Consider the following 12,909-nt stretch of genomic DNA (forward strand, 5'->3'; position numbering starts at 1 on the left):
GGGTGAAATTCGGGGCTGCCTGTCAACGGGGCACCGGTGGTGGTGGTCCCTAATGGCAGGGGAAAAATGAGATGGGGGGGGGGTTATGGGTGCTTTTGGCATCCCTGGGGTACTGATGCCCCTGCCAAGGAGAGGGGATTTGGGGTCTGCACAGACTCCAGTGTCTGCACAAGGCTGGGATGTCCCCATCAACACGCGATGCCAGGATGGGCTCAGCCCCTTCCCATGCCAGAGCAGCCGGCACCGCACGGGAGAGGAGCCAGCAGTGAAAGGATCCCAGTGGGATCAATAATTCAGAGGGCTCCAGGCTCTGGTTACCCGCCGTAATTAGCCCAAGGCTCTCCAGTTCCCGCTTACTGGAAGAGGCTCCTGATCCGCTTCCAGCTCCTGCTCCAACCCGGCTGGAGACAGCACTTCCCAGCAAGGATGGCAGCAGGACTGGTTCTTGGGGGGGGGTGCTGAAGGGTGTTATGACCCCCCCAGCCCCATCCTGGCATCGCTGTAGCCCATGGCAGCATTGATCAGGGCAGAGAGGAGGGATGGGGACGGAGCTGTGACCCTGGGGACAGCGCTGGCACCTCCTGGGGCACAGCCAAGGTTGCAGCTCCATGAATGCAACCCCAACAACGGCTCTGCTCATCCCTCCCCAGGGATGCAAAAAACAGAGGGAAGCGGCTTGTCCCATCCCACTGGCCACTGTCCCCTGGGGCACCCAGACCCCCCCACCCCATCCCACGACCTCCCACCCCTCCAGACCCACTCACTTGGGGAGTGTGTCGCCGGCTCCTTGCTATGGGACCACGGAGGCTCTTCGGTGGGGGACTTCAGCGCTGCCGGAGGCAGTGACAGAGGGAAGGGGGGAAAAAAGGTTGTCAAGGGACATCGCCATGTACCCCCCCACCCCACGTCCCTGTCCTGCGGGTGGGATTTCATCCCCACGGTGCCGGCACCCACGGCAGCACCTCCTTCCCGAAGGCTGCTGGGTCTGGGGAGGGCTGCTGGGGTCCAGGGGGGGGGACCCGCTCTCGCGGGGGGAGCGGGGTTACCTCGACACAGGGTGCTGGTGTTGTAAAGCACACAGGTCTCCCGCGCTGCCACTCCTCTCTGCATGCAGCTCCCCATCTCTGCGGGAAGAGGGAGCGGGGTTTTCCCAAGGGATCCCTGGCAAACCAGCCCATGGAGGCACCCAGTGCAACCGCTGGCATTTGGGCCCAGGGCTGCCCTGGGCACCTGAGGGTTTGGGATGGTGAGGACTCGTTCCCAGGGGTGGGCGTCCATCCGAGGGGCTGCGAGCTGGGGCTCGCATCTGCACCCCCGCGGGGAAGAGCCCTAAACAAGGGCTTTATAAACTGGGAGCAGCACACACCAAAATCCTGCACCCCTGCCTGCTGGGCTGGCACGGATCCCCTGCCTCCCCCTGGGATGGGTCAGGTGAGATGGACCTTGACCATGGAAAGCAACTGGGACCAGGCACCCAAGGGTGCTGAGCTGCCAGCACCATCCCGGCACGGCCCCAGCCCAGCAGCAGGGGCTGCGGAAGGCTGGTGGCAGGTAGGAGCCCCTCGCTGTACCCCCACACAGCTGAGCCCCCCTCACCTGGCTCCTTGGGGGTCCCACAGCCCATCCAGATGCAGCCGGTGGCGTTGTGCGAGGCGGTGCTGGCCGTGCATGTCTCGCAGGACCTCAGCTCGCTGCACTCTCCTGCCAAAGCCAGGGGAAAGGGGTGAGGTCCAGGCCAGCATCCGTCCCCAAATCAGCTGGGGTGGGGGCTGGACCCTCTGCTCCACAGAGGAGGATTTCTCGCCACGCAGCGGGAGGGATGAAGGCACCTCTCGCAGCACCAAACCCATTAACCGACCCATCCCGGCCAGCTGCAGGTGTCTTTGTAGAATCACCAGCTCTCCGGAGAGGGGACATCCCGCACCCCACAGTTCCCAGCACCCACAGCCACCCGGGACACGCGGAGCTCACCGCATCGCCCGCAGCCACGGTGGGCTGCATCACAGGGCAAACCCACCCCAGCCTGGGTTCTTTTGGTGGAGGTTTAAAAGAAACGAGGCAGCAGCACCAGCCCAGCTGCTCCCAGTAGCCTGGTTGGGGTTACCCGAGCAGCGTCGCCCCTCTGCCCCCCCCCCAGACCACCCCACAGGACCCCCCACTCCCCATTGCCCCAGCAATGGCGGTGAGTCACTTGGGTGTTTGCGGAGCTGCTTTGCCACGAGCTCTCCCCCCCCCCACACACACACACTCATCATTAATTTACAGCGATGACTGTCGGCGAGGGAGGCTGCAACGAGGAGCCACGGCCGGGCCCTGCCTGCACCTCGCTGCGTCCCAACGCCCACGTTTGCACCATCCCAGGAAAGAGCTGGGAGCCATTCCATTCCCACCCTGGACACGTTTCCAGGCTCTCAGGGGACAAACAACCCCCCCCAGGGCTTGCAGGAGGGTGCTGGGGGCTGGTAACCCCCTGCATTGGCTTCCCAGGGGTCTCGGCCACACAGGGACCGACCCGGCCTCACGCTTGGCTTTGCCACGTTGCCTGCATGCCATCCCTGCTGGCAGCGCTTTGCACAGCCAAAACCACACCACCTCCCTTTGGGGTGGGCAGCTCCAGTCGTCCCCCCCCCCAGCTTTTACGGTCCTCCTGGTCTCCTGGGCCATGCCTGGCTGAATCCAGAGGCCCTTTCCTTCCCCCAGTGCCCCCCAAAGGAAAAGCAAAGGGGGCAACTGGTGGTGTAAGGCGCGATGTGGGATGCTGCCGACCCATTGCCATGGCTACGGCGTGGTGGGCACGCCGCCGGGCCCCCCCTCCAGCATTTAGAGACCTGCTGGGAACCAATGGGAAAGTAGGACTTTGTTCACAAGGGTTTCAAGGCAGGTTTATAATTTAAGTTATTTTTATCGCGGCAGGCACAGGAACAGACGTTTGAGCCCAACGTTGTCAACTCCCGCTCCTTCCGTCAGGTGTGGGGAGGGAGAGGGAAATAAAGGGGGGGCAGCGGGGCCTGCTGAGGGCAGCCCTATCCTGATGGGTGCTCTGGGAATACACGTGGGTCCCAGTGGGACAAGTCAGGGTGGAAATGTCTCCCATGAGCAGCGGGGGGATGGGAGAAGGGGAGCAAAAGCAAGCCTGGGGTTTGCATAATTCATGCCCGGAGTTGCAGGCACCCCGGGCAGGAGGATGACAGCTCCGCTCCCCCACCACAGAAACCGCCACAAACCACGAGCTCCCCCCTGCTTTTTGGAAAGGGGGCCAGACCCTGCACCCCACTTGTCCCACAGCAGCGCAGGGCACCCCTCCAGGCCCTGGGGGTCCCATCCTCCCCCCAGCTGACACCAGGAGCAGGGACCCCTCTCCCCCCCAAACCGGGGCCAGCCGAGGAAACGGGGTTCTTCCAGCCCCATCACAGGCGAAGGGGACCCCCCCCCCCCAAAAATAAAACCCCTCCCAAAAAGTTCAGCTGCCCCAAAGCTGCAAACTCCCCCCCCCCCTCGCTCCCCGGCCGTACCTGCGCGGGTGGGTGCGGGTCCCTGCGCGCAGAGCAGCGCGCAGACCAGCGCGCAGCGCAACGCCCCGGCGTACGGCGGGGCCATGGCCCCGGCCCGGTTGTGCTGGGCTTAGCCAGGCTCAGCTCTCAACCCGGCTCGGTCCGACCCGGTCCCAGCGGGAGGTGTCGGCTGCGAAGCCGAGGAGCTCCCGGGAGAGCGGAGCGGAGCCCCGGGCACATGCGCGCCCGCGGGAGGCGGCCCCGGTGGCGGAGGGGGGGGGTTGTGGGGGGGGGGGAGGCCCCGCCTTGTCCCGCCCAGCCCCGCCCCGGGGGGCCCGGCCCATGGGGGGGGGCCCGCTCCGGGGGTGCAGTCCCCTTTAGCCGCCCCCCCCCCCCCCCCGCTGCCTGCACGCTGCCGGCACCGTGGGAAAGGCGGGGCCGGCCCGGTCCCGGGGGGGCTCTGGAGCGTCGGGAGCTGCAGCCCCAGCACGCCCTGCTTCCCTGAATGCACTGCGCTGCACACGCTGCATGCACTGCACACACTGCACTCACTGCACACTGCCTGCCCGCTGCACACCCTGCACTCACTGCACACACTGCCACATCCTGCACCGCGCACCCTGCACTGCCCAAGCTGAACACACTGCACACTGTCTGTGCACTGCACACCCTGCACTCACTGCACACCCTGCACTCACTGCACACCCTGCACATCCTGCACTCCACACCCTGCACTGCACATGCTGAACACACTGTACACTGCCCGCGCACTGCACACCCTGCACTCACTGCACACTGTCTGTGCACTGCACACCCTGCACACCCTGCACGCGCTGCACACCCTGCACTCACTGCACTCACTGCACACTGTCTGTGCACTGCACACCCTGGCCTCACTGCACACCCTGCCCTGCACACACAATGCACTGCCCGAGCACTGCGTGCCCTGCACACCCTGCACTCACTGCACACCCTGCACTCACTGCACATCCTGCCCTTACTGCACACCCTGCCCTCACTGCACACCCTGCCCTGCACACACAACGCACTGCCCGAGCACTGCGTGCCCTGCACACCCTGCACTCACTGCACACCCTGCACTCACTGCACACCCTGCACTCACTGCACACCCTGCACTCACTGCACACCCTGCACTCCCTCGCTGCACACCCTGCGTTGCACACCTTGCACTCACCGCACTCACTGCATGCCCACAGCCGGCTGAACACCCTGCACCCCCCCCCCCGTACAACCCCCACACACCCGCTCCCGGCCCCCGCACCCTCCCCAAGCCCGGGGCACCGCCACCCTCCCCGGGGCCGCGCCATCGCGGCGGCGTTCAGCACCGCGAACAGCTCCCGCCGGGCCGGACCGAGCCGAGCCGAGCCGAGCCGAGCCGAGCCGAGCCGGACCGAGCGGAGCCGAGCCGAGCCGAGCCCTCCCTTGCCCCCCAGCCCCAGGCCGGGCTCCGAGGGAGCGGCTGCAGCCGAGCCCAGGAGCACCGGGAGCTCCCGACCCCCGCGGGGTCCCGGCAGCGCCTCAGCCCGGTCCGGGCACCCCGGCACTGGCCAAACCCGCCCCCCCCCGCGGCGGGGGCAGGTTGCCGGGGAAGGCCTGAAATGCATCGGGCTTCGAGGAACCGGCGCAGGGGAGAGTCCCGGGGGTGCGCACGCCTTCTCCCTCCTTCTCCTCCTTTCCCCGGGGAGGAGGGCTCCCTGCCAGCCGCCCTTCCCGCAGCCCCCCCCCCCCCCCCCCCCCCCCCGGCCGGGCCAGGCCTTCCCGGTTCTCCTGGCAATGAATTATTCAGGCCCGCGTGGGAAAGCCGGGCCGCGGGGACCTGCTGGGGAAGCGGAGGGGGGCTGCGCACCCCCGGCTGTGCGGGGGAGGACTCACCTTCGCCACCCCCACCCCCCCTTTTCCCCCGGGCCGCCCCCTTCCACACACCCCACGCCCAGCGTGCAAAGCGGAGCCCCCAAACCTCTGCAATGGGGGGGGGGGGGGGGGGGGGAGAGCCGGCGCCCCCCTCCTCTGCAGCACGGCTCTGCAAGGGCTTTGCAAGGACGTGGCGGGGGGACCCGGGCTGGGGTCGGGGGGGGGGTCCCGGGGGCGGCGTGGGCCTGGGGTGGGGGTGGTGGGGTGGTGGTGGGGGGCGGCGAGCGGACGGGGGGGCCGGGGGGGGTTGGTGATGGTGGTGATGTCTTTTTTTTTTTTTTTTTTTTTTTATGAATGGGCTGCTCCATCCCCGGCGCGATTACTATGCGGCGCGCGCGCGCCCGCGCTGCCTCGCGGGGAGCTGATTGGCTCCGGCGCGCCATTGACGTCACAGCAGGGAGAACGGGGCTGGGGGGGGGGGAGGAGGAGGTTGCGGAGGGGGGGGGGAGGTGGTGGTGAGTCACCCCCCCCCCCACCACCACCCCCCCCCCCCCACGCCACCACCACCACCATCAACCCCCCCCCCCGGCGGTCACTATAACTCGGCGGCGCCCATGGCAGCGGGCCCCCAGCCCGGGCCACGGCCGAGCATCCCGGCAGGTGAGTGCCCGGCACCGGGGGGGGGGGGGGGGTTGGGACGGACACGGACACCGGTGGGGACACACACACACACACGGACACCGGTGTGTGTGTGGGGGGGTGTGAGCACGCTTGGGGAAAGCGCAGCGCTATGGGAAGGAGGGCGAGGGGCAGCCGTGTCCGTCTGTCGTCGGCGTCGTCCCTGTGTCGTCCCCCCCCCCCCCCCCGGGGTTGTGCTGCCTGCCCGGCTGCCCAGACCCCCAAGGCAAGGGGGGGGGGGGTGGCATTCCCCTCGGTTGGGGGGTGCGTGGCGGGGGGGCGGGAGGGCGCCTCTCCCCACCGGGGTGCCGGTCCCGGGGGAGCGGGGCTGCCCCCTTCACCTGCTGTTTGGGATCCCCTCAGTTTGGCCCCGAAGCCCTCGGGGGGAGTTGAGGGGGGGGGGCAAGCCAGGGCCGGTCCTGCTCCCCTGTATTTATCCACCAAAATCACGCAGTGCAGAAACCCCAGCAGCCAATGCAGGCAGGAGCAGGCTGAGTGGGGGTTCCCCCCTGTCCCCCCCCCCACCTTTATTCACCTATTTATTTTTCTTTGCTTGCAAAAGAATTAAAACCAAACCACCTTGTCCAGAAAAATCCCCTCGGAGCACCCCCTCAACACACACCGCTCTGTCCCCCTCCTGGAGACAACTTTTGGGGGGAGGCAGGACTGTCCCTGGCCGGGTGGCACAGGGACAGCTCGGGTGGGTCCCCACCGCAGACAGTGGGTGCTGAGGAGGGGGCTGTTCTTGCTTTTGGCTGCGGCAGGTCAGCCTCCGCCAGCATGATGGAGGAAGGGCCCCCCAACTCCAGCGAAGGCCAGCAAGGCTGGTTCACGGCCAGGAACGGCAGCGGCAGCTCCTTGGACCTGGAGTCTGTGGTGCAACCCCTCGCCTTGAACCCGTGGGACGTCGTCCTCTGCATCTCCGGGACCATTATCTCCTGTGAGAACGCCATCGTGGTGGTGGTCATCTTCTACACCCCGGCTTTCCGGGCTCCTATGTTCCTCCTCATCGGCAGCTTGGCCACCGCCGACCTCCTGGCCGGTTTGGGGTTGATCCTGCATTTTGCCTTTGTCTACTTCATCCCGTCGGAAGCGGTCAGCCTGCTCACGGTGGGGCTTCTGGTCACCTCCTTCACGGCCAGCGTCAGCAGCTTGCTGACCATCACCATCGACCGCTACCTGTCCCTCTACAACGCCCTGACCTACTACTCAGAGAAGACGGTCACCAGGACTTACATCATGTTGATCCTCACCTGGGGAGCCTCCATCTGCTACGGGCTCCTGCCCATCATGGGCTGGAACTGCCTGAAGGAGCCCTCCACCTGCAGCATCGTCAAGCCCCTGACGAAGAACCACCTCATCATCCTGTCCGTCTCCTTCTTCATGGTCTTTGCGGTGATGCTCCAGCTCTACGTGCAGATCTGTAAGATCGTCTGCCGGCACGCCCACCAGATCGCCGTCCAGAGACATTTCCTGGCCAGTTCCCACTACGTCACCACCCGAAAAGGCATCGCCACCTTGGCCGTCATCCTGGGCACCTTCGCTTCGTGCTGGCTGCCCTTCGCCATTTACTGTCTCCTGGGGGATTACAGCTACCCGGCCCTCTACACCTACGTCACCCTCCTCCCCGCCACCTACAACTCCATGATCAACCCCGTCATTTACGCCTTCAGGAACCAGGAGATCCAGAAAGTGCTGTGGACCGTGTGCTGCGGGTGCTTCTCCTCCACCATGCCTTTCCGGTCCCGCTCCCCCAGTGACGTCTGACACGTCGTCCCCCCCCCTCCCCAGCCTCTCTGCACCTTTCACTTACCGATTGCAGTTGGGGGAATTTTCTTTTTTTTTTTTTTCCCCTTTTCATTCCCAGAGACACATCGCAGGAGCTCTCAGAATCAAGCAGCTCTTCCCAGCCCCGTCCTTTTGGGCACAACCCCTTCTCTTCCTCTATTTTTCCACTTTTTGAATTTCCAGGAGAGAAAAACATATTTTTTATCCATAATATAATCTATATTTATGCGTGCGCGCGTGAGAGAGAAGGGGAGATCCTCATATTTTCTTTAAAACTATTTATGATGCTTTATTTTTTTAAGGGGGGGCGATACCAGGAACATTCGCTCCCCTCTTGCTTTTTTTACAGCCTCGTTATTTACCTCAGATAGTTAAAATATATTTTGTACGTTTGGGGGAAGGGGGGGGGGAGACTCACTTGCCAGAGGAGGAGGGACTCAAACCCACCCCCTTCTCCCAGCTGTCCATCCATTTATTTATTATTTTTTAATTATTATTTAATATGATTTTAATGCCGCCCTCCTGCCGGCCCAGCGCTGGGGCTTGCTGCCCTCTAGTGCTCGCTGCCTTTGGGCAGAGGGTGCTGCCGGAGACTGCACCCCCAAACCCAGCAGCTTTGGGGGCCCCTGGGTACTGCCCCCCCCTCCCCATGGCACCCAGGGGTGTCCCCCCTCCCCGCCAAAGCCTTTATTTGGATTTGCACATTTTTTGGGTGGGTGGGGGAGACGGATGCGAAGAGGCCTCTTGGGATGGGGACCCCTTGGTGGGATGCTGCAGAGTGGGGTTAAGGGGGGGGGGGGCTGCTTCTATGTTTACAACCGTGGGGAGGGGGAATAAAAGTAATTTGTGATACGAGATGCGGCTGTTTGATGCTGGGGAGGGGATGCGGGGGGGGGGAGCAGGTTGAGGTCCCCGCACCGTCACCCCGAGTCCAGGCAGGGTCTTCTCCCCGCTCCCGGTTAAGAAATCCCAAGCGACAGCACTACCCCCACCCATCACATCCTGTTAGCAGGAGCCGGCCCTGGGGGAGCAGCACCGAAAGCCCCGGCCATCCTCATCCTCATCCTCAGAGCGGTCCAGCAGGCAGAAGGGCCGCATCCAGCCTTGTGCTGTTATTGCCGCCTCCATCACAGCAAGATCACGGGCAGCTGCCTGCACCCCGGCCCCTCTCCTGGCAAAGGCGGCACGGGAGGGCTCGGGGCTCTGCCAAGGTGCCCGTGCTGCGAGGACCACCGTGCAAATAGGGTCTGGGATGCCCGTCATTGCCGCCCACGCCGTTTGCGTGCGGCGCGCGTCGCAGGGAAGGCAGGGTTAACGATGGCAAAGCTAATTAGGGCAGCTCGTCCCCTCCGGTAGCAGGGCTCTGTGCCCCGAGAGCCCCCCGTGCCCCTGCCCACTCCGGTCAGGGAGCAGCAGGTTTCTTACAGGCATTTGTGCATCCACAGACACGCCGGGATGTGGCAGAGCCCAGGGCTGAAGAGCAGCCGGAGCCCGGCTGGGTGCTGCGGCACGGGCGGTGCAGAATGCGTGCCGGTCCCCGAGGCTTGGCTTCACCTTGGGCTCAGGGACCTGGTGGCAGCCCGGAGGGTTGGTGCTGTTTATCGCAAAGGAAATAAAGATTTCCTTCCGCTTCTCGGCCGAGCTGAGCGCTGGAAAGGGGTTATGGCAGCAAGTGTCGAGGGGAGATGGGGCTGGCGAGAGGCTGAAGGACCCGCAGACCGACATCTCCTGCTCTCCAGGGGCTCGGCTCAGCGCTGGTGTCGGGGTTGGGGAATTTGGGGCTCCCTTTGTCCCCACCAACGTTAAGCCAGGAGGAAAGGAGCAAAACTCAGGGGTTGGAGGCACGTATCGTGCCCCAGGGCTGAGCTGAGGACCCTTCATCCCTCAGCCGGGGGATAATTCCCAAGCTCACCTCCCCCAGCAGTAAAAAATCCTGTAATTCCCAGCCCTGCTTTATTCATGGGCAGTTTATACCTGGTTGTTCTTATGTCAACATTGTACAGCAGCTTAAATAGCTTTTCTCTCCCTCGTGCTTCCCCTGCTGATGTCTTCAGAGGGAGCAGCCGCAGCCCCTTTGCTTCTCCACGGTGGGCAAGCCTGGCCGGTCCCTTCTGCTCCCTGGGGTCCCTGTCATCTTCCCTGGGGACAGGGTGACACGCTGGGGTTCGCTGCAGGGTGTGCAAGCATGTGGCATAAAGGCAGCACCATGCAGGTCTGCTGGGACCCCCCCTCAGGCTCCCACCCACCACGGCTGGCGGTGGGGTGGGCACAGGGCTGCAGCCCCCAGCTCCTGGCAGGGCTGCGCTGGAGCTGATGGGGCTTCCCAAATTCATCTGGGGGGAGGGATGCTCACAGGACTCGGGAACTGGGGTGAGCCTGACAACAAAAGCCACCACGACCCAGCCCCAGTAACTCAGGAACCCTCGGAACCGGAGGCCGCGCCGAGCCCTCGTACCCACCGCCACGGGTCCCCCGAGAACGTCACCCCTCGCGGCCCCGTCCCCTGCTGCCACCAGACACAACGGTGGCCATCGATCAGCGCGTGGCTGCCCTGCGTGCCACTTCCCGGCTTGGAAATGCACCCTTCGGCTCCTACCTGTGTCCAATTCCCTCCTGCCAGGATGGATGAGGAAAGCCGAGGCTGAACGTGGGGGTGGAGGAAGCCGGGACCCCGACCCCGCCGTGGTGCTGGTTGCTCTCCTGGCACGCCAACCAGTGACTCTGGAGATGTTCCTGGCCGCTCCCAGGCCTTCAGGGAACGGAGCAGGCGGCACCGAGCCGGGAGGTAAACAGCCCGCAGCAGGGCCCAGCCCGCTCCCTTTTTTGGTGGAGAAAGATGCAGAAAGCGGAGGTATAAAAAAAACAGTCAAATCCATCCGAGAAGGCGCCCGAGCGCTGAGCAGCCACCCCCACGCCGCCGATGTGAAGGAGAGGCTCGGGAGGGACCGATGGCCCATCTTTGGGGTTAAAATAGGAGCTAAGAGGCTGCGAGCAGGATAAAGGCACTGGCGTGCCATCACCCCAGCTGTGCATGCACATCTGGCAGGCCCAGCCCTCCCCAGGCACCCCCTGCCCAGCACCACAGCTCCCAGCAGATGCTGTAAGCCACAGGCAGCCTCTTGCCTCCAAACCCTGCCTATGCTGCAATGAGGGCATGGGCGTCCGGGCAGGTTTTTTTTTTTCCCCTTATCTGCTGCGGGCAGCCCCTGTCCCATTGGCAGCAGCGGGGCTCGGCTACAGCTCCACCGCCTGCCCTTTGCCACCTTGCCAGGAGCAGCGATGCCGGGCAAGAGAGCTGGCAGTAACCATGGCAAAGCCACGGCCGGTCCCTGCCAGGCAAGAGCCACCCGCTAAGGAGCCTCCACTCGAGCCCTGGTACCGAAAACACGATGGCTTTGCCAGATTGGAGGAGGGAGGGAGGTTGCTGCTACCCCAAAACCTCCCACCAGCACCCCGAACCCCAACGGACATGCCTGGGGCAGAGCCAAGAGCTGCCCATCGCCCACACCGCATCCTAGGGATGGGTCTCTGCTCCCAGTGATTTACTGGGGTGCCCATGATGGGTGCATCCCAGCAGGGAGCGTGAGCCCCGACATCCCCCCTGCACCACCGTGGGCGGCCGGGCTGGGAACACCGGGCTACAGGGAGGGCTGAGCAGCCCTGGTTATTGGCCTGGGTTACATTTAAATGAGAAACCTCAGCCCTGGCTTGGGGGATTTTGTTTCCTTGGAAGCAGGAGCAGGCAGGAAATGAAGAAAACGCGGCCCCGCTCGTAAGCATTTTACCAAATGCCGAAGGCAGTGGGGCAGCGGGAGGCATTTCCCGGTGCGGCTTGGGCTGTGGAGCATCGTCCCCGGCCACCACCGGAGCCGTGGCTCTGGGAGGCATCGGGAGGCATCGGCCAGCGTTTCCCGGAGAGGAGAGCCTGTCCGAAAGTGCTGTTCTGGGTGGGAGACAGCAAACAGCAGGGTGGAAAGGAGGTCCGTCCCCAGCACCCTGCAGCCTCCCATTTTATTCCTGCAGCAACATCCGATGCAGAAGGCGGCTTCGTGCCAGGAGCCCTTGGCTGCCCGACCGGGGTGCAGGGACCCGGGGCCGGCAGCACCCTCTGCTCCCCACTGGCAGCTCGCAGAGGACCGGGCTCCCACGCTGGCTCAGGGCTGGGGCTTTGTCTAACTCAACCTGGCCTGGAGACGGCAATGGAGAGCGGAATTTGGCCCTGGCCACAACCCCAGCTCCGCGCCGGCTGCCTTAAGCCCTCCACATGCAGGCGCTGGCCTTTGCGGGAGCGGATGAGCCCAGCGCAGAGCTGCTGCCCTGCCAGACTGCAGAAACTTGAGCTCCAAATACATAATTCCTCTGGCACCCCGTGGTTATTTGTGAGCTGCTGTGAGCAGATGGAAGAGTTACAGATAAAGCCATCCGCAGCACGGGAGCCGATTGCCTTCCCCACACAACCGCGTAGGCAACAGCAAAGGCAGGGAGGAGAGAAAAAAAAAAAAAAAAAAAGGCAGAAAGAGAGCGAGAGAGAAGGAGTCAGCCATTTCTACAGGGGCTGAGCTGCCATCTCAGCACACCTACGTGCAAGAAATGGGGACTCTCTGCTGGCAACGGGCCCTTCCCGGGGAGTTGGAAGAGGGTAGTGCTCTCCCACCACCCATGGATGCTTGGCTAACGAAGGCAGCGCGAGTCGGGGGTGACATTGGCAAGGCAGAGCGCTGCCACACACTGGGAGAGCAGGCTGTTAACGCTGATCAGAGCTGGCAGCGCCTGCACTCGCTTTGGTCCCAGAGGGGGAATTAAGGGAGAGAAGCTGACGTCAGTGGTGGAAAGGACACGCAGCCCACTCGTCCAAGGCAGCCGGCAGCATCTTCTGGGTGTTGCTAACACCACCTTGAAGGAGAAAATTAAATAGGTCTTTGGAGACAGGGGCTCCTGTGAAGCCAGAGCCCGGCCAGCTGTGATCTGGTGCCGAGCCCCGTGGAAGAGACAGACAGGCAAACACATCAAAGGCTGGGGCCAAGGCCAGAGTGCCAAGGCACAGCAGAACCCGAGAGACTCTCCCCCAGCTGCAGCAGCT

At 64.1% G+C, this 12,909-nt stretch overlaps 2 protein-coding genes across 5 annotated transcripts in view; one reads left to right on the forward strand and one right to left on the reverse strand.

Moving 5' to 3' along the window:
- Positions 1–763: 763 nt before the first annotated feature.
- Positions 764–12,909, reverse strand: part of WASF2 (WASP family member 2) — a 47,006-nt gene continuing 34,860 nt past the window's right edge. The window contains exons 11-14 of one of the 3 annotated variants that reach the window (XM_041129084.1): positions 10,426–10,647; positions 1,597–1,701; positions 1,047–1,124; positions 764–830 (exon numbers count right to left, since the gene is read on the reverse strand). In XM_041129084.1, the coding sequence (XP_040985018.1) occupies positions 1,684–1,701; positions 10,426–10,647 (240 nt within the window). In that variant the 3' untranslated portion in view covers positions 764–830; positions 1,047–1,124; positions 1,597–1,683. Of the gene's footprint in view, positions 831–1,046; positions 1,125–1,596; positions 1,702–10,425; positions 10,648–10,693; positions 12,723–12,909 lie in introns of those variants that run through there. The other 2 variants (XM_041129086.1, XM_041129085.1) reach the window with 2 other exon arrangements.
- GPR3 (G protein-coupled receptor 3) lies at positions 5,905–7,979 on the forward strand. 2 transcript variants are annotated; one of them, XM_030038620.2, is made up of 2 exons: positions 5,905–6,023; positions 6,806–7,979. In XM_030038620.2, exon 2 carries the CDS (start codon positions 6,822–6,824, stop codon positions 7,806–7,808), a length of 987 nt encoding a protein of 328 aa, XP_029894480.1. In that variant the 5' UTR covers positions 5,905–6,023; positions 6,806–6,821; the 3' UTR covers positions 7,809–7,979. The 2 variants fall into 2 exon arrangements, with proteins under 2 accessions (XP_029894480.1, XP_029894481.1); XM_030038621.2 differs by having other exon boundaries at positions 5,911–6,023; positions 6,803–7,979.

The sequence above is a fragment of the Aquila chrysaetos genome, chromosome 16, assembly GCF_900496995.4.
Source record: "Aquila chrysaetos chrysaetos chromosome 16, bAquChr1.4, whole genome shotgun sequence".
In the NCBI taxonomy this organism is placed as follows: Eukaryota; Metazoa; Chordata; class Aves; order Accipitriformes; family Accipitridae; genus Aquila; species Aquila chrysaetos.

Bases quoted from the DNA above. Each gene is read 5' to 3' on its own strand.
- GPR3 (XM_030038620.2), top strand. From the start codon at position 6,822: ATGATGGAGGAAGGGCCCCCCAACTCCAGCGAAGGCCAGCAAGGCTGG.